Source organism: Melitaea cinxia, chromosome 27 (genome assembly GCF_905220565.1).
Source record: "Melitaea cinxia chromosome 27, ilMelCinx1.1, whole genome shotgun sequence".
NCBI classification, from domain to species: Eukaryota; Metazoa; Arthropoda; class Insecta; order Lepidoptera; family Nymphalidae; genus Melitaea; species Melitaea cinxia.
The window spans coordinates 1685909-1710054 of NC_059420.1; the positions used below are offsets into that span (position 1 = coordinate 1685909).

At 39.7% G+C, this 24146-nt stretch overlaps 1 protein-coding gene across 1 annotated transcript in view; it reads right to left on the minus strand.

Moving 5' to 3' along the window:
• Nucleotides 1-24146, minus strand: part of LOC123666761 (plectin) — a 57273-nt gene that overhangs the window by 24210 nt on the left and 8917 nt on the right. The window contains exons 2-7 of the mRNA XM_045600815.1: nt 18582-18733; nt 11478-11612; nt 10909-11051; nt 8448-8609; nt 7583-7819; nt 6646-6855 (exon numbers count right to left, since the gene is read on the minus strand). Of these exons, the coding sequence (XP_045456771.1) occupies nt 6646-6855; nt 7583-7819; nt 8448-8609; nt 10909-11051; nt 11478-11612; nt 18582-18733 (1039 nt within the window). The remainder of the gene's footprint in view (nt 1-6645; nt 6856-7582; nt 7820-8447; nt 8610-10908; nt 11052-11477; nt 11613-18581; nt 18734-24146) is intronic.

Sequence of the window (24146 nt, forward strand, 5' to 3'; positions counted from 1 at the left end):
ATATTAGAAAATAGATCGTCATCGTCAAGGAGGTCTATGGGAGGTAAGTTGCTGTTCTCTCCATCAGAGTTAGTAGGGAGTTCAATATTTAAGTCTTCTAAAGTGAGGGGACTGAACGGGAGAGAGGGGTTAACATCCATTGAGGATCTTGGATCAGCATCGTTAGGAGTTGGAATTTCGTTTTGGCCTGATTTATTTTCGGGATTAGACTTTTCAATGAGAGGATGGACTGGGAATCGGGATAAAGCGTCGGCGTTGCTGTTAATTTTACCTTTTTTATATTCGATGTTGTAGTCAAATTCCTCCAGTTTTAACCGCCATCTGACTAATTTAGAGCTGGGGTCTTTGCAATTAAATAGCCACTTTAAGGGCCTGTGGTCGATTAAGATGTTAAATTTATTGCCGTACAAATATGGCCTAAACGTTTTAGTGCCCCAGATGATTGCTAAGCACTCTTTCTCAGTGACACTATAATTGCATTCGGCTTTGTTGAGTGTTCTCGATGCATAAGCAATGGGACGGTCTTTTCCTATTGGGCCCTGTGATAAAATAGCTGAAATAGCGTGATTTGAGGCATCGCATGTAAGGTTGAATGGTTGAGTGAAGTCTGGATAAGCTAAAATGGGAGCGGTGGTAAGACAATTTTTTAATTTTTCAAAAGCTAATTGTTGTTCATTTTGCCAGATAAATTCGATGTCTTTTCGTAGTAAATTTGTAAGCGGTTTAGCAATTTTTGATAGGTTTGGGATGAAACGGCGATAATACGAAACTAATCCCATAAAAGATCGAATATCATTTCGGCATTTGGGTCTGGGAAAATTTTGGACTGCTTTGGTCTTTTCGGGATTTGGTTTTACACCCTCGTCAGTAATGATATGGCCTAGATAAGATACTTCCTTCCGGAAAAATTCCCATTTTTCCGGCTGGAGTTTTAGGTTAAAGTGACGGAGTCTATCGAAAACGTTAGTGAGGGCTTTAGTGTGAGTTTCAAGATCAAAAGAATAGATGACTATGTCGTCTAGATACACAAAGCATTGAATACCCGACAGTCCGGATAAAGCGGTGTTCATTAATCTTTGAAAAGTAGAGGGGGCGTTTTTAAGCCCGAACGGCATTCGAGTAAATTCGAAGTGTCCTTGAGGAACGGTGAAGGCAGTTTTTGGAGCGTCGGCTTCAGCTAGTTTTATTTGATGAAAGCCGGATGATAGATCTAAGGTACTAAAATATTTGCACTTACCCAACTGGTCTAGAATTTCGGAAATATTGGGAATCGGGTAAGAGTCACCAATTGTAATATCATTTAAACGACGGTAGTCGATAACTACACGCCATTTACGTTGACCAGAGGCATCCATTTTTTTTGGAACTATCCAAATTGGAGACGACCATGGTGATGTTGATGGTTTGATGATTCCGTCATTAAGCATTTTATTAATCTGGGATTCGACTTCTGGTTTGTGTACAGCAGGAAATCGGTATGATTTTGTGTTGATGGGTATCGAGGAAGTGGTAGGAATTTCGTGTGTTATAGCGTTAGTACATGTTAGTTTATCATCAGGAAGGTGAAAAATGTCAGAGAAATTGGCACAGAGATCGAACAGACAATCTCGTTCTTCATTATTAAGGTGTGATATTCTTAGGAGATCTAGTACTTTGTCAGTTCGATTAGTTGCGTTGATTTCGGTGTTATCCGAATGGGACGTGTGAAATATTTGGTGAGTGTTTTGTGTTTCCATAGGTGTGAGTTTTAATTTTAAATCTGAGTTAAGAGTAATGGGGGATTCAGAGATATTTACAACAGAAATATTGATTCTTGAATTAGGTTTAACTTTCACAATGGAATTAGCGATAAGGATAGATTCAACAGGGTTTTGGTCTAGTACAAGTCCTTCTTTTATTTCTGGATTGGACACAGAACATTCTATGATGGTTTCAGTACGGGGTAGAACTACATAAATCGGTTCGGTAAATTTTAGATTAATCTCAACTGTTCCTATTGTAAGTATTTCGTTTTTGTAATCGATTTTGGATTTATTTTTAGATAAAAGGTCATTTCCCACGATACCATCGTAAGGAAAATCTATATCGGGAATAATATGGAAATCGTGACTCAGTGAGTTAAATTGTATTGGTATACGACCTAATGATTTCATAGGATTGTTTATCGAATTTATTCCAGTGAAAGTGACAATGTCCTTCTCTACTACAGGTGAATTTTCTACCGACGATTTTTTTATAAGGCTTATAGATGCGCCACTGTCGACGAGTAGCATTAATGGTTTAGTGGATATGGATGTTTGGACTTCGATATAAGGTAAAGATTTTCTTAGTACATTTGATGAAATATTATGAATTTTTATATCATTATTTGTCTTACAATTAGATTTTATAGAATTTCTAGGCTGGGTAGACGCAGAAGACGTATTAAGAGTTTTGAGAGAAGTATGATCTTTGGATATGGTAGATGCAAGTGATTTAGTATTTATAGGATTTCTTACAGGATTTGGTTTGGAATGGTGTATAGATACAGAGGATACAGTGGGACACAATCTGTCGGTTCGGGGCTGGTTACCCTGTCGGTTAGATTGGTTGGATACAGTGGAACACAATCTGTCAGTTTGGGGCTGGTTACCCTGTCGGTTAGATTGGTTGGATACAGTGGAACACAATCTGTCAGTTTGGGGCTGGTTACCCTGTCGGTTAGATTGGTCGGATACAGTGGATACAGTGGATACAGTGGATACAGTAGATACAGTGGATGCAGTGGATACAGCGGATACAGCGGATGCAGTGGTGTCGTTTGGATTTAGAAGCAATGGTCGGAACTTCGGGCTCGGGAGACACCGTCGAGAGCCCTTCATTCGTTTAAAGATGCGTCCCGTTCATCAACGCCATAGTCTTCGGGTGAGGAGATCGCGTGAATCGGTTGGTTTCGAAAAGGAGCCGAAGGAACCGATGGTAAGTTGGGTTGATGATTATTGTTTTTGAATCTGGAATTATTATATTCACGTTTTCGGCACGATTCAATTGAGTGGCCCGGAGATTTGCAATATCGACATACTATTGGATTAACAGCCCTAGGTGGAAATGTTGTCATATTGTTATTATTATACGACCTACTTTGTGTAACATGCGTTTTAAATTGAGGTTGACGGAAACGATGATGATTAGAGTTACTGCTGGGAAAATTCGTGTTCTTCCCTAAAGAAGCTAGATATATTTTCTCTTCGGATACCGCAAAGTTAATTGCGTCGTTTAGTGTATCGGGATCGCGACACCTGACCACCGTAGACAGTCGCGGATTAAGGCCAATGACAAAAGTATGTAAAGCTAGGTCCTGCATTGCAGCGACGCGGCCAGCCAGTTCGCCTTTTCTTCGTGTTGGTATTGATATGTTTATTTCGGTTAGTAATTTAGATAGACAGGTTTCAACTTTAAGAGCAAACTGGTTGACTGTTTCGCCATTTAGCTGACGACATCCTTGAAGATCGGAGAGCAGTGCAGCATAGTGCTTTTTATTGCCGAATTGCGCCTTTAAGAAGTCCTCTAACTGTTGCCAACTATCGAACTCTTTAATAGAGCATGCTATTTCCGCACGCCCTTCTAATTGACTTATAATGTATTTTAATAAAATGTCCTGCTGGTTCGGTGATGACAATTTAATTGCATTGCTGCAGTTATTTAAAAATGAGTTTAGTTTTTCGCGGTCACCATCAAATCTATTTATAAACTTAATTAAAATATTTATGTCGACTTCTTGCATTAAACTTTGTTCGTCTTTAGGCATTATGACTTATGAAATCGGATACGTGTTAGTCAAAACAAAGAGATAAGAATGTCTCGACGTTAATACGGAGATAGCAAGCTTGCACTGGTCTCTGATTACAATGTGGGAGTTAATTATAATATTATTAAAATTATTTATTTTAGCACGTCACTTTTAATATATTTTATATATTGTTCACTTTATGCACTGAAGTAAATTGTTCAAAGACTTACAGGATCACGGCGAATATGTTGTAGACCATCTTCAGATGTGGTATGTATGATAGTCTCGATCGGAAGTAGCAGGTAGTGATGTAGCAGGAACCAGGAGGTATATTTTCTTCTAGCAGGATACAGAGTTCTTATGGTGAGCTTACACAAAAGTTGGTTTTGTTATATAGAGCTCACGTAACAAGGTTGATTTGCGATATAGAATTCACGACACAGGGTTCTTTATGACTTTAAGTTCACGACACAGGGTTTAGTTCTTGATATACAGAGAGAAAGTTCACAATATTCACTTCACTATATAGATACTTTGAGACGTACCGGGGATCCTATATTTTCTGATCCCTTTACGCTGCCACCAATGTTATACGGCTTTCTATTTGAGCCTTTTTAAAAAAAGAATAAAAGGAAATATGAACTTGATTTAGAAAAAGGGTCACTTTATTATTTTGAAACAGTGGAAATAGAAAAGGCAAGTGGTCTGACCCGATGTTGACTGGAGACTAAGCCCTGAAGACTCGAGATTAATAAGCTTCAATTCAAAGTGCTTACGAGGCACCAGTGTAAGGGTTATTACATACATAACACGTATATAACAGCCCGCTACTCACCCTGGCGGCCAGCTCCCTCACCTTGCGCCCCGCTCGGCCTCCGCCCGCTACTCACCCTGGCGGCCAGCTCCCTCACCTTGCGCCCCGCGCTCCTGGCGCCCCGCTCGGCCTCCGCCCGCTACTCACCCTGGCGGCCAGCTCCCTCACCTTGCGCCCCGCTCGGCCTCCGCCCGCTACTCACCCTGGCGGCCAGCTCCCTCATCTTGCGGTCCGCGCTCCTGGCGCCCCGCTCGGCCTCCGCCCGCTACTCACCCTGGCGGCCAGCTCCCTCACCTTGCGCCCCGCGCTCCTGGCGCCCCGCTCGGCCTCCGCCCGCTACTCACCCTGGCGGCCAGCTCCCTCACCTTGCGCCCCGCTCGGCCTCCGCCCGCTACTCACCCTGGCGGCCAGCTCCCTCACCTTGCGCCCCGCGCTCCTGGCGCCCCGCTCGGCCTCCGCCCGCTACTCACCCTGGCGGCCAGCTCCCTCACCTTGCGCCCCGCTCGGCCTCCGCCCGCTACTCACCCTGGCGGCCAGCTCCCTCACCTTGCGCCCCGCGCTCCTGGCGCCCCGCTCGGCCTCCGCCCGCTACTCACCCTGGCGGCCAGCTCCCTCACCTTGCGCCCCGCGCTCCTGGCGCCCCGCTCGGCCTCCGCCCGCTACTCACCCTGGCGGCCAGCTCCCTCACCTTGCGCCCCGCTCGGCCTCCGCCCGCTACTCACCCTGGCGGCCAGCTCCCTCACCTTGCGCCCCGCGCTCCTGGCGCCCCGCTCGGCCTCCGCCCGCTACTCACCCTGGCGGCCAGCTCCCTCACCTTGCGCCCCGCGCTCCTGGCGCCCCGCTCGGCCTCCGCCCGCTACTCACCCTGGCGGCCAGCTCCCTCACCTTGCGCCCCGCGCTCCTGGCGCCCCGCTCGGCCTCCGCCCGCTACTCACCCTGGCGGCCAGCTCCCTCACCTTGCGCCCCGCTCGGCCTCCGCCCGCTACTCACCCTGGCGGCCAGCTCCCTCACCTTGCGCCCCGCGCTCCTGGCGCCCCGCTCGGCCTCCGCCCGCTACTCACCCTGGCGGCCAGCTCCCTCACCTTGCGCCCCGCTCGGCCTCCGCCCGCTACTCACCCTGGCGGCCAGCTCCCTCACCTTGCGCCCCGCGCTCCTGGCGCCCCGCTCGGCCTCCGCCCGCTACTCACCCTGGCGGCCAGCTCCCTCACCTTGCGCCCCGCGCTCCTGGCGCCCCGCTCGGCCTCCGCCCGCTACTCACCCTGGCGGCCAGCTCCCTCACCTTGCGCCCCGCTCGGCCTCCGCCCGCTACTCACCCTGGCGGCCAGCTCCCTCACCTTGCGCCCCGCGCTCCTGGCGCCCCGCTCGGCCTCCGCCCGCTACTCACCCTGGCGGCCAGCTCCCTCACCTTGCGCCCCGCGCTCCTGGCGCCCCGCTCGGCCTCCGCCCGCTACTCACCCTGGCGGCCAGCTCCCTCACCTTGCGCCCCGCGCTCCTGGCGCCCCGCTCGGCCTCCGCCCGCTACTCACCCTGGCGGCCAGCTCCCTCACCTTGCGCCCCGCTCGGCCTCCGCCCGCTACTCACCCTGGCGGCCAGCTCCCTCACCTTGCGCCCCGCGCTCCAGGCGCCCCGCTCGGCCTCCGCCCGCTCCTCACCCTGGCGGCCAGCTCCCTCACCTTGCGCCCCGCGCTCCTGGCGCCCCGCTCGGCCTCCGCCCGCTACTCACCCTGGCGGCCAGCTCCCTCACCTTGCGCCCCGCGCTCCGGGCGCCCCGCTCGGCCTCCGCCCGCTACTCACCCTGGCGGCCAGCTCCCTCACCTTGCGCCCCGCGCTCCTGGCGCCCCGCTCGGCCTCCGCCCGCTACTCACCCTGGCGGCCAGCTCCCTCACCTTGCGCCCCGCGCTCCTGGCGCCCCGCTCGGCCTCCGCCCGCTACTCACCCTGGCGGCCAGCTCCCTCACCTTGCGCCCCGCGCTCCTGGCGCCCCGCTCGGCCTCCGCCCGCTACTCACCCTGGCGGCCAGCTCCCTCACCTTGCGCCCCGCTCGGCCTCCGCCCGCTACTCACCCTGGCGGCCAGCTCCCTCATCTTGCGGTCCGCGCTCCTGGCGCCCCGCTCGGCCTCCGCCCGCAGCTGCGCCAGCGCGGCGCGCGTCCGCTCGGCGTGCGCCCGCTCGAGCGCCGCCCGCGCCGCCGCAGCGCTCTGCAGCGCCTCCGCGTGCTCCGCCTTCAGCGCCGATATCTTCTCGGAGTGCTGACGCTCCAGATGTTCTATGTTCTGGAAGGAGTCATTGATTTTAGAAAAGCTTCTTAAATATATTATACTGATATTATTCAGCCTATAACATCCTACTCCTGAACATACGTTTCTTTCTCCATATGGGATAAATATATATGCAGCAGTGAGGCAGTGAGATATTACAGGCTGGATAATATGGTAAAGCTGATGGGCTAGAAACACTTTTTTCAGAACTCGAAGAATTCTTAATGTGAATCTGTTTATGAAACATCAAACTGTAACTTATAGCAAAAGCGTAGAGCACAAATGTAATCAAAAAGCCTATTAAAATGGATAATAATAAACGTCTCCTTTCACAACATAGCCAAAAATATACTGCTCTAGGTTTTCGAAAACGTCTTTGGATAATGTTGGACAAAGCGAAACATTATTATATTTATATGTAACCTAAGAAGAATAAAACAACGAAAAGACATTTCAATATGACAAGGAACCTACCAACAAACAACCAAAATGAAACGATTTCTATTTTATACCAAACAATTATAAATACAACAAAAATACTACCCATTACAAGTTCTACACCTAACACTTCTCGGTGTACCTAAGAAAACATATCTTCTAAAAAGTGAGATGTCGGTGGAGACTGGATGAGGATTGTGGAGAACCGAGACGTTTGACACGAATGTAGAGAGGCCTATGTCCAGCAGTAGACTGCGATATGCTAAACGTACTAAAAAGTAAGTGGACGAAAATTAAAATGTACCTGCAAGTGCTGTTCCTCTCTCTCCCTCCTGACTCCCGCTTCTTTCTCCAACAAGTCCTTCAGCCTGTGAACTTCCAACTTAAGAGCCTCTTCCCTCGTCTCTATCTTCTGCAGCTGCAGCGTCAGAGATTGCACCGACCTCTGCTGTTCGGATACCAGGCCTCGTAGCTGTTGGAGTTCTGCCACATGGGACGGTGTGGGCGGTGATGCCTTCAACTGTTCTAGGGATTCTGATAGCTGTGAATTAAAAATAAAGTTTGTTACAATAATCAACTTGGTTCACACTTCTTTAAATTACAAATTCGTCAAAAATTATTTATTTTGTGTATTCTATATTGTTATTAGTGAGTAAATAGTTGGAGCTTAGACCTGTGCTTTTAGCCTTTGAAAATGGTAAAAAGTGAAAAAAAATTATAGTAGGATGAAACCCATTGGAAAAGGAAGAGAATACAACAAAAATGAAAGGAAAAATAAATTATGGGCGATCATAGGTCGGGAAGTGGTAGGGAGGAGGGAGTTTGAGGGTAAAAAACGGTTTATCTCGATTTACGGCTAAACTACAAGTCTTATGGAAAAAAGTTTGATGGCAAAGTTGTAGGTAGTAAAAAGTTCTACAACTTTTGTATTTACACTTCTTTCACATAACCTCAAAATTCACGTGAAAAATTCAAAAAAACCAAGTTTTTGGTTTTTTATTTTAATCTTTTAAATTATTTTTTACGAAATTCGGTTGATAATTAGGTAGGTTAGCAAAGAACTAATTCAGACACCTTTTAACTTCCCTAGTAAACCTGACACACGACATTGCAAAATAAAATTAAGGTACAAGAGTAATAGAATTATGAAATGGAAACCTAATCCATACCTCTTTCTTCTCCTTGTCAGCGTCTCTCGCTCTCTTCTCCAACTCCCTCATCTTCCACTCGCAGTCCGCCAGTATCCTCTCTGCTCTTGCGGCGGCCTGTGATCTTGCTGACTCGTGCGCCGCGCGCCATTTCGCTGTGTTTTCTTCGGCTGCTTCTAACGCCTAATAGGCAAATTTTAATTATTATTTTTTTATTGGTAGTAATGAATTGAAGTTGGAATGGTTTTATTTACTATAAAGGTGGTAACCAAGCGTACGGTTTGTCTGATTATGAACAGATACCGCGACCTTTGGTACTGAGGTAACTGAGGTAGGGCACAGCAGGAATTTCTTGCTCAAAATATGGAGCAGCCCGACTGGGGTAGTACCTCGACCTTACAGAAGATCAAATCTAAATAATACTGCTTTCAAGCAGTGTTGTGTTCCCGTTGGTGAGTAAGATGACCAGGAGCTCCTGGGTGAATTGGAGTTAAGGTCGGCAACGCGCTTGCGATGCTTCTGGTGTCGCACGCATCTATGAGCTACGGTAATCGCTTACCGTACGCTTGTTTCCGACAAGTTTAATATAAAGAAAAAAAAAATTGGACGTCAGCAATAACAGGGGTAAGTGCGTTGCCGACCATATCCTCGATCCTTTCCCACAGCTCTGGCTACCTTACTCATTTGTAATACTTGTCATCTTCGAGGTTAGTTAAGATTGATATTAGCCAATGTAAATAATAAAAAAGATCTGTAAAATAGTTTTTGAGTTTTATTGAGTGTGATGGGGGGTGATTCGGTTTTAATTAATACAATAATTACAGATATTACGTTTGTTACCGTGTCTTAACATGGGCGTAGCAAAGATGTTCTACCACGGTCAAGCTAAACCAAGACTATACACGCAAAAAACGCGTAACCTATCAAATCAAAATAAAAAACAGCTTTATTCAAATAGGCTCCAAGAGCACTTTCGAATCGTCATTTTACAAATTAAAACTTTAAAAATAAATTATTATATTTGTAGAAGTAAAGCTACCACCGATTCGGAATGTAGATTCTGCAGGGAAGAATCGGCATGAAATTCCGCAGTTGCTCTTTTGAAAAATAATAAATCAACTGTGTTTTAGTACCAAATTAGTAACATCTTGAATTCGCGACAAAGAAGTGTTCACGACATCATAATTTAATTTTTTTCCTATTAACTTTAAATATAAACCTAGAAACCTAATATATAGACTAGCATAATTTTGGTCAGTGGACTCACGTCTGCATTAGGGATACTAAGATAGAATAATTAGTTTTCTTAATGTAAGCTGCAGTAGTGTAACAAGTAAACGATCAGCAATAAAACTAAAAATCGGAATAACAAAACCACGGGCACTTTAAGTCTGTGGACATAACTTTATAGATAAAAATATATATATATATATATATATATAGCGAGTAAAATGCAAAGCAACTTAGCTTTTTTCATATTACTGTTATGTGTATCAGTTTGTACACCTTGGTATCAAAAAGGGAGACTGCAATCCATTTCGATACATTTACTAAGAACCACTATTGCCTTTCAGGTGCCTTTTTTTATATAAGTTTGAACATCCATGGACTCTTAAGTGCCCATGTCTTTTTTATTTACATTTTAATTCTCAAAGCGTTGAGGCGTATTATTTCAACAGTGTTTGCTTCAAAAAAATGCCTTTCAGGTGTCGTTATAAAGGCGAGCCTTGCTTTAAAATCATTCTCGTTCTTTTCCGTAGCTTGCTACTCTTAAATCGTTGTTAGTAATATAGATTTAGTCAAGTAAATTGATTTTATTAACGGAAGCTCGATAAAATTAACATGTTGCAAATTTCATATTAAAGAATGACGCATTTCTGTTACCCGTCAAACAGCATTCCTACCACGCAGTCTCAAAATACATCCAATAAACCATGTTTATTTTTTGTAATTAGGATGCATCTTTTGATACCAAATTATGACTAACTGATATATATATTTTATACATATAGATCGGCAAATAAGTGTACGGCTCACCTGGTGGTTAGTGATTAGAACCCTGCAAAACCAGAAGAATCGCAAGCGCGTTACCGACCCTACCCCCAATCGCGTTTCACTAACAATCCCGTAAATAATTCGTAACTGGAAGCTGTAGTCTGTATCTTCTGCTATTTATAATTTTTTTTGCGAAGTCTACTAATATAATAACTGTTATACATGCCATAAAATGTTTCAAGTATTGTAGTTTATTTTTTCTAAATAAATTTTTAGATTTATTGTCTCTTTCTTCTCAATAGAAACGTTATTCCGAATTACAGGATTACTTAAATTTAAAAACAAATTTTAAATGACCGTTTTGTCTGAAATAATGCATATTTTGTATTTGAACTGGTATTTTTTTCAAGATTAATTGTAAAATGCTCAAAAATTTCAGTTAATAGATTAACAATATTATCATTGATAATATTTATACGAATCCTACCTCTTTCGCCTTCTTCTCCTGCTGGAGCTTTTCCTCTTCCAGCCTCTCCTTGTCTTTCTGCAGCTCTTGGGCCTTGGCCTCCAGCTGAGCGCGGTGTCGGAGAGCATCTTCTAATTCTGATCGTAACTGCCTTATTGCTTCCTCTGAAAATTCACATAATGAATGTGTCATAAATGTATCAATTCTAGTTAAATGTTTGTTATTATTCTTATAATTTCAATATTGGATTCAGAGAAAGAAACTTTTCAGCCAATATAAGCAAAGCCATAAACTTCTATTCACACCTTTATTTGTCAAAATATCAATTCCATAGCGAATTGTCCAGAAATTTCAACGTTGAAGAAATTAATATCAATCTGAATGCAAAAGTCAGAACAGTAATAGTTGATTTTCTGCATGACTCTTTTTTAGTAGAATAGGCAATTCAAACTGGCTTTATCGGCGTGAAACTTGACTTACTCGAAAGACTTTTAAATTGATGATTGAAAAGTACCTATGGCCTTCCTTCTGAGAATTTGCGTTTTGATAATACGAAAAATTTCTTTTATATAAGCTTAAATTGATTTCACCTATACGTCTCTGTAGTTGATCTGCCAAGTCTGCGGAGCACCGTCTCGCTGCTGACAGTTCTTCCTCCAGCGATCGACTCCTCTGTCTGACCAGCTCGGATTCCTTGTAAGCAGCTGCCAAGTCGCATTTTAACTCTGAAAAATATGTTAAAATCAGAAAAGGTTAAATGTAATTATCATCATTACAGCCTACACGCAGCCTGCCGCAGTCCACTGCTGGACATAGGCCTCCACAAGTTTACGCCAAAAATAACGTGAACTCATGGTTCCTACCACATTATTGATTATAGGTTTTATGAGTCACAGAGATATTTTTATTAGCCTATTTTACTTGCATGGTGTGAATATCTAATGGTAAAATAATCGTTGAAGTTAATACGTACGTTAAAACATTTATCGATTATAATAAAATTAAAAAACTAAACCAATGAGATAAAATTTATAGTCAAACAGTAACAAATGTTGAATGTAAAGATTTTTCTGTTTTTTTTTTTCATTTACATGAAAATGTCTCGTGAACAAGACATTCGTAGCTAATGTCGAAATATCGAAAACATTGTTAATATCCCATTTTTGAATTATTTTAGTAATAAAAAAAAATATGTGGTGTCATGGGACACCAGGAAGGAACGTAGATCCTTCGGATACTATAGAAGCAACACAATTTGAAAAAAATGTTGAATTTTATACATATTTTCTAGTTCTTGATTTTTTTTTTATTTGTTGATTGCATTTTATTAAGTACGTAAAAGTATTTAGGAAATTTAGTATTTTAGAAAATAACAAATACCGTAAAATAAAATAAATCAAACAAAATAATAATAATAATAATTCAAACTATTAAGTGAAATAAAAAAAAAACATGTCTGTTTATTTTTGTCGACGTATAAAATTACATAAATTATTTAAAAAATAGTTTACTACTAATATTTTAGTTTTACAAACGTCATATTATACAGTCGTGTGACTGATATTGCGTCACTTCCGTTATATATTTTTCATACGGTTTTAGTATCACATTTTTCTCAGTTCGGTCGCCCAGCCAAATGTCAAGCCTGCCGTAAGGAACTTCGTTCCAATAACCATGTTAATTTAAACTCTTATATTTACATGCTACCGTCAAAAGACAAGTCAGTCATCCAGTCAGGTTCAGCCTATTGTATTGTAATGTGTTGTTTGTTGTTATTTTTTTTAAATTATCGTTTATAAAATGAACAATACATGAAATAATAAAAAAACACCAACAAAAAACCACGAAGGTTTCAACCTGTGAGGTCTTAGTCTAATTATACACATTCAGTATTGATTAATGGTTACAGACAATGTTCAACTTTTTTTTCAATACTCAAAATATTAACAAAAATACGAAAACCATTTGTAATGTTACAAATAAACACAACAATACCATAAAATACAATTTAAGTAGAATTTTAGTTCAAAATATTTAAGTAATGTTGTTTTAATTTGTTTTTGATATTTCTAAGTTTAATTTTTAAGCTGTGTGGCTACGGCATTAAAGAATATAGTCACCTCCTCTTTTCCCGTGGGTGTCGTAAGAGGCGACTAAGGGATAACACAGTTCCGCTACCACCTTGGAAATTAAAAGCCGACTGATGGCGGGATAACCATCCAACTGCTGGCTTTGAAATACACGGGACGAAGACGGGCAGCAGCGTCTTCGGTGCGACAAAGCCAGCCCTTCGGTCACCAACCCGCCTGCCCAGCGTGGTGACTATGGACAACACACATGAGTTTACGCTATTTTTGGCGCGAACTTGTGGAAGCCTACGTCCAGTAGTGGGCTGTATTAGGCTGAAGTGATCATAGATTATTCAAAAAATAGTCATTTAGTAAAGTAGGATTTTATAGTCGATATTAATTCTGATTAATTAATTCTGATCTCGATCAGATTTAAATGGGACTACAAAACAAACTACAGCCTTCGATTAAAACAAGAATCATCAAAATCGGTATACCCAATTACGCGGTGAAAAGTTATGTGTTTTAATATTACAAACAGACACTCCAATTTTATTTATTTGTATAGATTGACAAGTATTTATCGATCTTTGTCTTCATACCGAGTGTCACTACACTCTGTATTCCAAGTTTCTGTTTTCCTTGCTCACTCTAAATATAGTCCCTTTGTTGAAAGCTACGTGTCGTTGATTAAGTGTTTTATTTTGAGGGATTACTCAAGGTTCGAGCGTACTGCATCTTTGTTTCAGAACGAAGTTGTAAGCACTTCGTTTTCCTTTGTTTCGATTAAGGGTTAGAGACACTTTATTTCATCATCGGTATAACAATTCAATTAGTAATTGTAGTTGACTTTTTGATAGCACTAGAAGACCAAACCTTGCAAACCTCTGAGATTTGTAAATCCACTGACTGATCTTTATGCAGTAGACCAGTGTGCTGGATTAAATTACAAACTGTCACTAGGTCGGCAAACAAACGTACGGCTCACCTGATGGTAAGCGATTACCGTAGCTTATAGACGCCTGCAACACCAGAAGCATCGCAAGCGCGTTGCCGACCCGATCCCCAACCCCCCCAGGAGCTCTGGTCACCTTACTCACCAACAAGAACACAATACTGCTTGAAAACAGGTAGGTCGAGGTACTACCCCAGTCGGGCTGCTCCATATTTTGAGCAGGAAATTCCTGCTGTGCCCTACCTCAGTTAATAAATAATGGAACTTTCGCAATACATCGCCATAAACCTCCTTATTAAGAAAAAAAAGTGTGTGTGTCAACTCCGACCCACGACTGGAGTTTACTCCCTCAGATCGACTGTCTAAACAGGCACAAAAAAGGCTTACTAGTCTAAGAAAAAGATTAATACCATATCAAATGGTGTGTGTGGCTCTTCCTGGCAGGCCTGAGGGTCTGTCTGGGTACGGGCCTCAAGGTTGCCCTTTTTACCCGGGCGTCAATGGTAAAAAACGAACTAAATAACCCTACTGGGTTCCGATAGATGGCGTTACAAAAACGTAACGCGGTCATTCGTTCAGTAGATTTTACTAGTAATATTTTTTTTTATGCTACAAGCTTGAAATTTGGCAAAAAGATAACTGGCTATGGGAGAAAGGGTGCAACAAAATCTGTGCTTGCACTGTCTCTTACTCCATTCGCCTCGCTCGATCAGGTTTTTCGTAACGCTCTCGTCACGTATTCACCAGCTTACTCAAGTCAAACATGCGTAAAGAAGTATTAGTTCAAAAAATTACGTATATTAAAATTATAAACATTGCGTTCTTAGAAATCATCAGATACGTAACTCAATTTCGCTTAAATTTCAATTCAATTGATATCAAAGAAGCAATTGCTCAGCTGAGCTTATTGGCTCATTGCCAAGTAATGATCCAGTTCAGAAATTTCATCCGATCCACTTTAGAATTTCTCTCTGAGCCATATGGCCAATAACCTTTTATTATTTACATATTTACAACTGCCATATGAAAAAAGTAGCAAGGTTCTTGAATGGCGACTGCGTCTCGGCAAAAGAAGCATAGGTCGCCCTCCAATCAGATGGACTGACGACCTTAAGAAGACAGTGGGAAGCTGCCGGATTCAGAAGGTGCAAGACCGGACAGAGTGGCGAACATTAGAAGAGGCCATGTCCAGCAGTGTCCAGCTTAAAGATGATGGATGGATATAAAAATGTTATGTTTTTGTGTAAAACTGGACCTTGTTTAAAAAACTAGTTTCAGGATATTGATGTTTAATGATGAACAATGATAAAACTGAGTTGATTTATTATTATTATTACTTATTACTAGCCGACCCGTGCCCACTTCGTTGGGCGTTAATTATTATTTTTGTTATGCAAATATATAGTAAAGTTTTCATCTCGCTCGCATGTGTCCTACTTGATTTACATATATTATTAATTTACACTTTTTTTTTTTGTTCAATAACAATAAAACATCGCCTATATCACTCCTGAATAGTGTAGCTTTGTGTTAGTAAAATAATTTTCATGATCGGATCAGTATTTGCGATGATTACCCCTACAAACAAACAAAGTTAGAAACTGTACAACCACCTAACAAACGTAACATTACAATAAGCTATTCTGTATAAATTTAAGCTATACCGCATGCCAATTACAGGTATGTACATCATTCTTAATTAATTTATATTGATTTATATACAAATAAAAGGGTAATAATTGTTTGCAAACGAAAAAAACCGACTCCAATTACGTCGACCAGTAATACAGTACACTCAGTGAAAGGGTATTCGGTTTAATACAACATAGAGAGACGAAAAAAATAAGTCAAGTAAATGCGCATTAGACGTAACTCAAAAATTACTCATTAGATATTAATGAAATTTAAATAAAATAAACTAAATTTTTTTACGTTAAACGTTAAAATGATTTTGTTATGTTTTTTTTTTTTTTTTTTTTTTTTTTTTTTTTTTTTTTTTTTTTTTTTTTTTTTTTTATTTAAATTTTAACATCCATAGGCTCTTGAGTGCCCATGCCTTTTTTTATTTAAATTTTAATTTTCAAGTATTGAGGCGTATTATTTTCAACATTGCAGTGTTCGTAGTGAGTCCAAAACCGACCGTGAGAGATATATATAATTATATAATAATAATAATAATTAGAATAATTATTAGAATTAAATTAAATAACAATAATTAGAATAATCACTTACGACTATTGTTTTTTTTTTTTTTTTTTCTTTTTTTTTTTTTTTTTTTTTCTACATGCTCCATTAATTTTATAATGCACTACATGCTTTATAATTTACATTGTGATTTTGTTATGTTATGTACTAAAAGCTAAAATAATCCTAATGTAAATAAATCGGTAAGTCTGGTATATTGATCAGATAAATATAAAATCGTTGGGCACGCGAAATTTCTATCATAATGTTTACTCTGGATACGATACGCCCGTAGTAGTATATAGCCGTCAACCCGCGTTGGAGGAACGTGGTGGAATAAGCTCTGATCCTTCTCCAACACGGGGAAAGATAGCCATACCATACGCTGCAGTGGCATGTTACAGTCTGAAGCGTAGCGTAAGCGTAATCGTAAATGCTATACACAAAGCTATGAAATAAGTGGTTTTAAAGCAAATTTGAAAAAAGAAAAATATTAAATATATTTTATTTGACTGATTAATATTGGAATGCTATGACAATGAATTTTAAATGTAATTGATCGATCGATTCAGCTTGTAACATCCCACTGCTGGGCATAGGTGTCTCTTTCTCCGTGTAGGAGAAGAATCGGAGCTTAACCCACCACCGTGGGTTGGCGGATTAAAAAGTAAAATATTCCAGAAATACACTTGCGTTTTATTTATTTTCAACTTTTAAATGTCGTCGACTTGAAGTCAACGGACGTTAAAAATTTGATAATATTTTTTGCTAGTTGAAATATCAAAGCGAGAAACGACAGAAAAACAAAAATAAATTCTCGTTTGTTTACGAACAATCTTTGCGTATTCATCTCATTATAGTAATGCGAGGTGATTTTTAATATTTATCAGTATATTTTTATCACAAATTATTCGCAGTAAGTTCGTTGATCTCTACGGTTATATGAATAAAAATATGAAAAAAGAACAAAGAACAGGAAAAACTTTTTGGTTTAATAATTACACTGATTATATTATTTTACCTACAGAATCATTTTTTGAAATATTATACATATTTACGATTAAAATAAAACTTTAACAGATTCAATGTACAACATATATATTTTTTAAATATATATATTAAGAGTTTTACGTCTGCAACACCAGAAGCATCGCAAGCGCGTCCTCAACCCTAACCCCAATTCTCCCCAGGAGCTCTGATCACCTTACTCACTAACAGGAACACAACACTGCTTGAAAACAGTATTATTTAGCTGTGATCTTCTGTAAGGTCGAGGTACCCCAGTCGGGCTGCTCCATGTTCTGAGCAGGAAATTTCCTGCTGTGCCCTACTCCAGTTACATGTGAACATAATTGAAAAAAAGGCTTTTAGGTTCTTTTGGGCTCTTTTTTGTCCGTATACCTTTTTGTCTTTATCTCATTAGTTCAGATGAAAGTCTTAAATGGACTAAATGAATTTGAACAAAAATTGGCACAATTTAAGTCCAGAACAGCTACTGGGTTCACATATTTATTTAGTTTGACAATAGAAAAGTGAGACAGTTAGAACTCCAAGCGAACTCAATACCTACCCTGTGAAACTTCGACATAAAACGTTAAGTCCCATTAGGGATCCTGATAGATCTATCTGGATCGAAAAATGTCCAGATAAAAATTGTATTTTAACGTATTAAATTTGAATAAAGTATTGGGAATCCCCGTTTCAAACACACAATAGTTTACAATAACTTGACATCAATCATCGTTTTTTATTCGGATCTATCTGGAACTTACAGCAGGGTACTGAGTTACTTTTCCAATCCTGCCGTTCAAGATTTTTAATCGACTTCTAAAAAGAAGAGGTCGACTTCCAAAGAGAAAGAGGTTTTCAATTCAACTGTATTTTTTATGTATATTACATCAGAAGTTTTTACTGAGTGAACCAATTTCGATGATTCTTTTTTTAAACGAAAGGTGGTGCGTGTCATGTGCTTCCTTTTAAATTTAATCGAAATCTGACAAGTGCCTTTTGAGTTATATCGTATTTACTTGACTATTATTTCGTCTACCTACGCTGTATTACTGGTCGATGTGATTGAAGTCGGCTTTTTTCGTTTGCGAATGAACACAACTATGAATAAGATATTTCTTCCTTATAGGGGTCGGCTAGGTCTACGACTACCCCTCCCCACTCCCAAAAATATATCTCTAAATATAGTTATAATCTGATTAGATTTTTGAAAATTCAGCATCGTGATACAAATCTATAGTCAGATATCAATGTTTCAGGGTGTTTGTTGGTTATGTTTTTTTTTTTAGGTTTAGAGATATCGCGTTAAACGAAAAATAATATCACGTGATATCTCACTACACTCCTCCCTGTTGTTTTCATTTCACCCCCACCTTTCGAGCCTGATTGCCTGATGAACAAATCCATATCCGTATTCTTGAATGCAAGTCTGTATTCTAAAACAGAACTATTAAAACTTTGGTCTATTGAATACTCACGTTCGATCTCCTGGTCCTTCGCTTCAATATCTTTTCTGTAAGAGACGATGAGTTCCCTGGCGCGTTCTGCCTCATCGCACCTGGTATCGGCCAGCTCCGTGAGCGCGGCCACTTGGGACTGGAACCGACTCTCCTGGTTCACGAGGTCTTTCCTGGAACAACATATGTTTGTAGTGAATTTGATGATACAATACAAAATATATTTTTATCGCGATTCAGCCCGTTACATCCCACTGCTGGGTATAGGCCTCTTTCTCGGTGTAGATCAAGAATTGGAGTTTAATAGACCACGCTATTTCACTGTGGATTGGCGGATATATTTCATAATGTGTGTGTATCTGAATGTATGTATATGTATGTAAATGTGTTTGGTGTACATGTATGTGAGTATAATATGTTATAATATGTTTAATTATGTTATGTTGTATATTACATAACATTTTTGCGCCCCATCCCATCATATTTAGTCCTCTGCCCAAAGGTTGCCTGGAAGAGATCGCTGTATTAGCGATAAGGCCGCCTGTTGCAACTGATGCAAATTCTATTTTTATATATCATTTGTTATGCTGTTAAAACCTTGTATTAGTGTGCGAAAGTGTAAATAAATAAATAAAATAAATGTGTGTAACGATCGCTATCAGGTGTACATGATAGCACAAGGACTACACAAATACCTAGACCATAGTAAACATCTGTATGGAAATAAAAATGTTTGTCATATGCAGGAATCGAACCCGCAACCGCCAGCGCAACAGCCACAAACCAGTGCAGTGACCGTTGCGTTTTATGTACAAGGAAGGTAATTTTATTTTATAAAACTAGCTTCTGCCCGCGACTTCGTCCGAGTGGAAAATTTTCTTGAGTTAACTGGGGAAGCTCTCAAAAGGAAAAAAAAACCCGATTTAGAAACAATCTTCATTGGTGCTCCGCTCTTATTGGTGTTAGCGTGATGATATATAGCCTATAGCCTTCCTCGCTAAATGGGCTATCTAGCACTGAAATAATTTTTCAAATCGGACCAGTAGTTCCTGAGATTAGCGCGTTCAAACAAACAAACAAACTCTTCAGCTCTATAATATTAGTATGGATTAATGTATTTCCATTTCTATTAAATGTTTTTAAGCAATTCGATATTTTACATTAAGACTTTTACATTTAAATCTACTTTTCAGTCTAGAAATAGACAAAATGAACACTTGAGAGAACAGACGCACACACCGATCGATGTGAAAATAAATATTATTGAGGTCGCTGTATTGAAGTTAATAAGAGTTTAACACACCAAGCTGCTTTACTGTGGTTTGGCGGATGTGCAAGTTCCAAACTTTCCAAAGAATTAGGGTTAATAATCGTATTTTAGTTTTATGGTTTTCGTGAATTTGAATCATAAAAACGAACTTTTTTTTTTAATATAAATAAAAAACATCCGCGGGCACTTAGTAAGTTGTCATTATATTTTGGCTTAATATGCTGCTTATTTTGCTATAATTTTAGACCAGCAGTTTTAAAGCTGTCTAGAATTGCTGATATGCTCCGAGACTGACAGCTTTATTTCAGCTTATTTTTCTGTGTTAATGTTAGTTATATATAAAAAATGCGACGTTTTGAAGATTTGCTAACATTATTGTACAATAACCTTTAAATGGGACTAATTGTAAAAATATGTATTACTATTCAATTCATTATCCGAGCGTCATTATTGTAAATGACGTGCCCATCTGTAATTGCGGGTACACGAACATTTTAACAGAACTAACTATAACTCCTCGCCTTATTGCCTCCACTGGTGACAAGAGGGCTGGTGCATTTTTTGCCTAGAGAATCGGCATAGCGATTCAATGGGAAAATGCAACATTCTTGGCACAATTCCACGCGGACATGATTTATACCAAAATTATCTGTAAATATTTAGTTCTTAAGTTGTGAATTGTAAATATGTATAATGTTTAATAAACTATTGTTCTTTTTTTAACAAAATGTACGTTCGTACGCTAAACAGTTTTCTGTGTACTTTGTATTGATGAGATTTGAATAAATAAATAAATAGTTTGTTAATCTCTTATGTATTAAGGTCTTACTAGCTGAGCCCTGCGGTTTACCTTTCCTTTATTACAACGTGCCAAACAAGCGTACGGCCAGCTCTCCTACACAGTTGTGTTTGTTTCTTTACCGTGACGCATTTTCGTTTCATCGAGATTCAAATCACAAATATTCTAAAGAAGTGTCACTTCAAAAGCCGTTTAATTTAATGTAATATCTTATCATCATTACAGCCTATACAGTCCACTGCTGGACATAGGCCTCCACAAGTTTACGCCAAAAATAACGTGAACTCATGTGTTTTGCCCATAGTCACCACGCTGGGCAGGCGGATTGGTGACCGCAGGGCTGGCTTTGTCGCACCGAAGACGCTGCTGCCCGTCTTCGGCCTGTGTATTTCAAAGCCAGCAGTTAGATGGTTATCCCGCCATCGGTCGGCTTTGTAAGTTCCGAGGTGGTAGTGGAACTGTGTTATCCCTTAGTCGCCTCTTACGACACCCATGGGAAGACAGGGGGTGGCTATATTCTTTAGTACCGTAGCCACACAGTACATGTCTATAGACAGTCTATAGACAATGATCACGGTTTCTTGAAATAGGTCGTAAACGATATGCCAAAACGCGTTTTGAACAGTAGGTAATGTATTCTCGCTCATTCTCTCCTATAAATTTGTGTGTTTCGCTCTTTATCCACTCCGACGACATTCTAAGCCGAGGTGCGATCTCGCTAGGAGACACCCTTAGGACGAACGTCACCCCCGTGCCCTCCAAGGCCTCCATCTTCCTTCGGGTCCGGTGTCTCTAGTACCCGGCCCCTCTCACCGGTGACGCTGTAGGCCAGTAGGGCCAACAGTAACAAACATTTCGAAAAAAAGAAAAAAACACCTCTATCGTGACGTATTTTCGTTTCATCGACATTCAAATCACAAATATTCTAAAGAAATTTCCCTTCGAAAATTCGATAAAATTCTCGAAAATTATATAGTACCGTATAAATTTCGTTAGGTCAGCTAGTTTTAGTACTTGATTATTATTATTTAGTAACAAGATATTCGAGTGTGAGAAATGGTCTAGATCAGACGAACTATTCAAGTGACCTGGATACACGCGCTAAATGCGTTAGGATACGTGTGTATTACTAGCAAAAGTTCAACTTTCAAAGCTCTTGTATATTTACGTGCTCCTGGCAGAATTATTTTTACTAGTGGTCACACAGAGGTCGAAATTCGACCATAATTAAAAATTAAAATTAAAGAAAAACGAAAAATTAAATAAAGAACCTTTTAAAAAAATATATATTTGACTACAAACTTTGACAATCAACAAAAGTATATAATATGCGTGTGTGTGTCAAATACATGGTAGTGTGTGTAATGTTTTTTTTTAATTAATTTAATGTATGTATATTTATTGTATAATTTTAAAAAAATAATAGCATTCTGCACTCCTTCTCTATATAAACTATAAGTGTGCGAAATTTCATACTCCTCCGTCCGCGCAATTTTCATAAAAAGGGGTACAAAGTTTTTGCTTTACGTATTAATATATAGATGTCCATATTGACCTTTAGTGTAATGGTAACGAAAGTTCTCGAAACACCGATGATACGTGGATTTGATTCTTGCTTGGAGTGGCTATGTAAAAGTATTTATTAAACTTTTAATTTTTAATTTTATTATTATTATGAAAGCGTTTGGACAAGTAAGTTGAATATTTAGGTTAAAATATCATTTCTGATATCGCAGTTGAACGAAAGGACGCCAGTTTAATAACTCGTTGTATATACCTACATAATACAAAACTGTGTCAATATTTAGACTCTGGGCAAGAAATCAATCTTATGATTCCGAAGCTGAAAACATAGCCAACTGTGCCAGCAGAACAGTACAAAGTTTTTGTGTTTATTACTAGCTGACCCAGCAAACGTTGTTTTGCCATTTATATTATTAACCCCTAAATCCCCCCCCCCTCCCTTTTAGCTTAGGGGTATGAAAAAAAAGTAGTTCGATTCTCAGATCTACCCAATATGCACACAAAATTTCACGAGAATCGGTCAAGCCGTTTCGGAGGAGTTTAACTACAAACACCGCGACACGAGAATTTTATATATTAGATATGTGGACAACATCGCTCAAATTGTTTTGTATCGCTTATGAATTGTGGTGATAAAAGTGAAAACAGAGCGCCATACTCGTTGGAGCGTAACATATTCTATTTTATTTACATGAATAATCGATTGAAAGAAAATTATAATATTTATAGAGATGAATAAAAGCGAAAGGCATTATTTTAAACCATATAGGTACTACATACCACTTATAAGATGTATCGCTTCAGTCTGTAATATCCCACCGCTGGGCATAGGCCTTTTACCCCATGTAGGAGAAAGATCAGAACTTAATCCGCGCTGATCCTATGCGTATTAGCGGATATATTCCCTACTATGAGTAACGATCGCTATCAGGTGGATCTGATAACAACCGGGACCGGCGGCTTAACGTGCTCTCCGAGGCACGGTGGGGAGACCCACAAGGACTGCACAAACACCCAGATCACGTCAAATATACTAGTCGCCCAGTGGTCGAAATTCGACCACAATAAAATAAAATAGAAAAAACCAAAAACTTATGAAAATAAAGAACCTTTTTAAAAAAAATTAAATTTGACTATAAACTTTGACAATCAACAAAATAGATAATATGCGCATGTGTGTCAAATACATGGTAGTGTGTGTAATGTTTATTTTATTGATAAATATATTTTTATGCATAATTAAAAAAAATATATTAGCATTCTGCACTCCTTCTCTATATAAACTATAAGTGTGCGAAATTTGATACTCCTCCGTCCGCGTAACTTTCGTAAAAAGGGGTACAAAGCTTTTGATTCACGTATTAATGTATAGAAGTAAATATTGTTCTATCAAAGAAATGAGTCACCAACAGATCTAAGTGCGTTCGTCTGGCGGTCTGCCACGTGAACATGTAAATATATTGTAAATATCATTTCGTTAAAACGCTATTTACAATAACATCTTCCGTTATTTACACAAGAATAGCACGTTTCAGGATACTCATTATGTATATTCGGTGTCGACTTCCGGATTTGTTAAATGATTTATAATATTAAAAATAGTAACTATCGAGTTTCTTGCTGGTTTTTGGCCGACTTCAAAAAAGGAGAAGGTTACTCAATTCGAACGTACATATATATATATATTAATATTTACTTTAGTATGTTAAAGATAAATCGCTAAAGGTTTGACTGGAAAATTCTTGACCAGGCTATATTATATCCGCTAACCATCATCAAACTAGATTTTTAGCAGTCAACCCTATGTTACCGTATTCGCATTGAAAAAGCACTCATTTTGATGTAAGATTTCTTTATTAAACACGTGAATGAAAGTAACTAGTATAAATATATATTAATACACCTGTTTATACATATCAAACCAGTAGCCATGCCAGGAAAATAATAGATATTTAGACAACCCATTTCCTAATGTTAAATTATTATTTAAGTT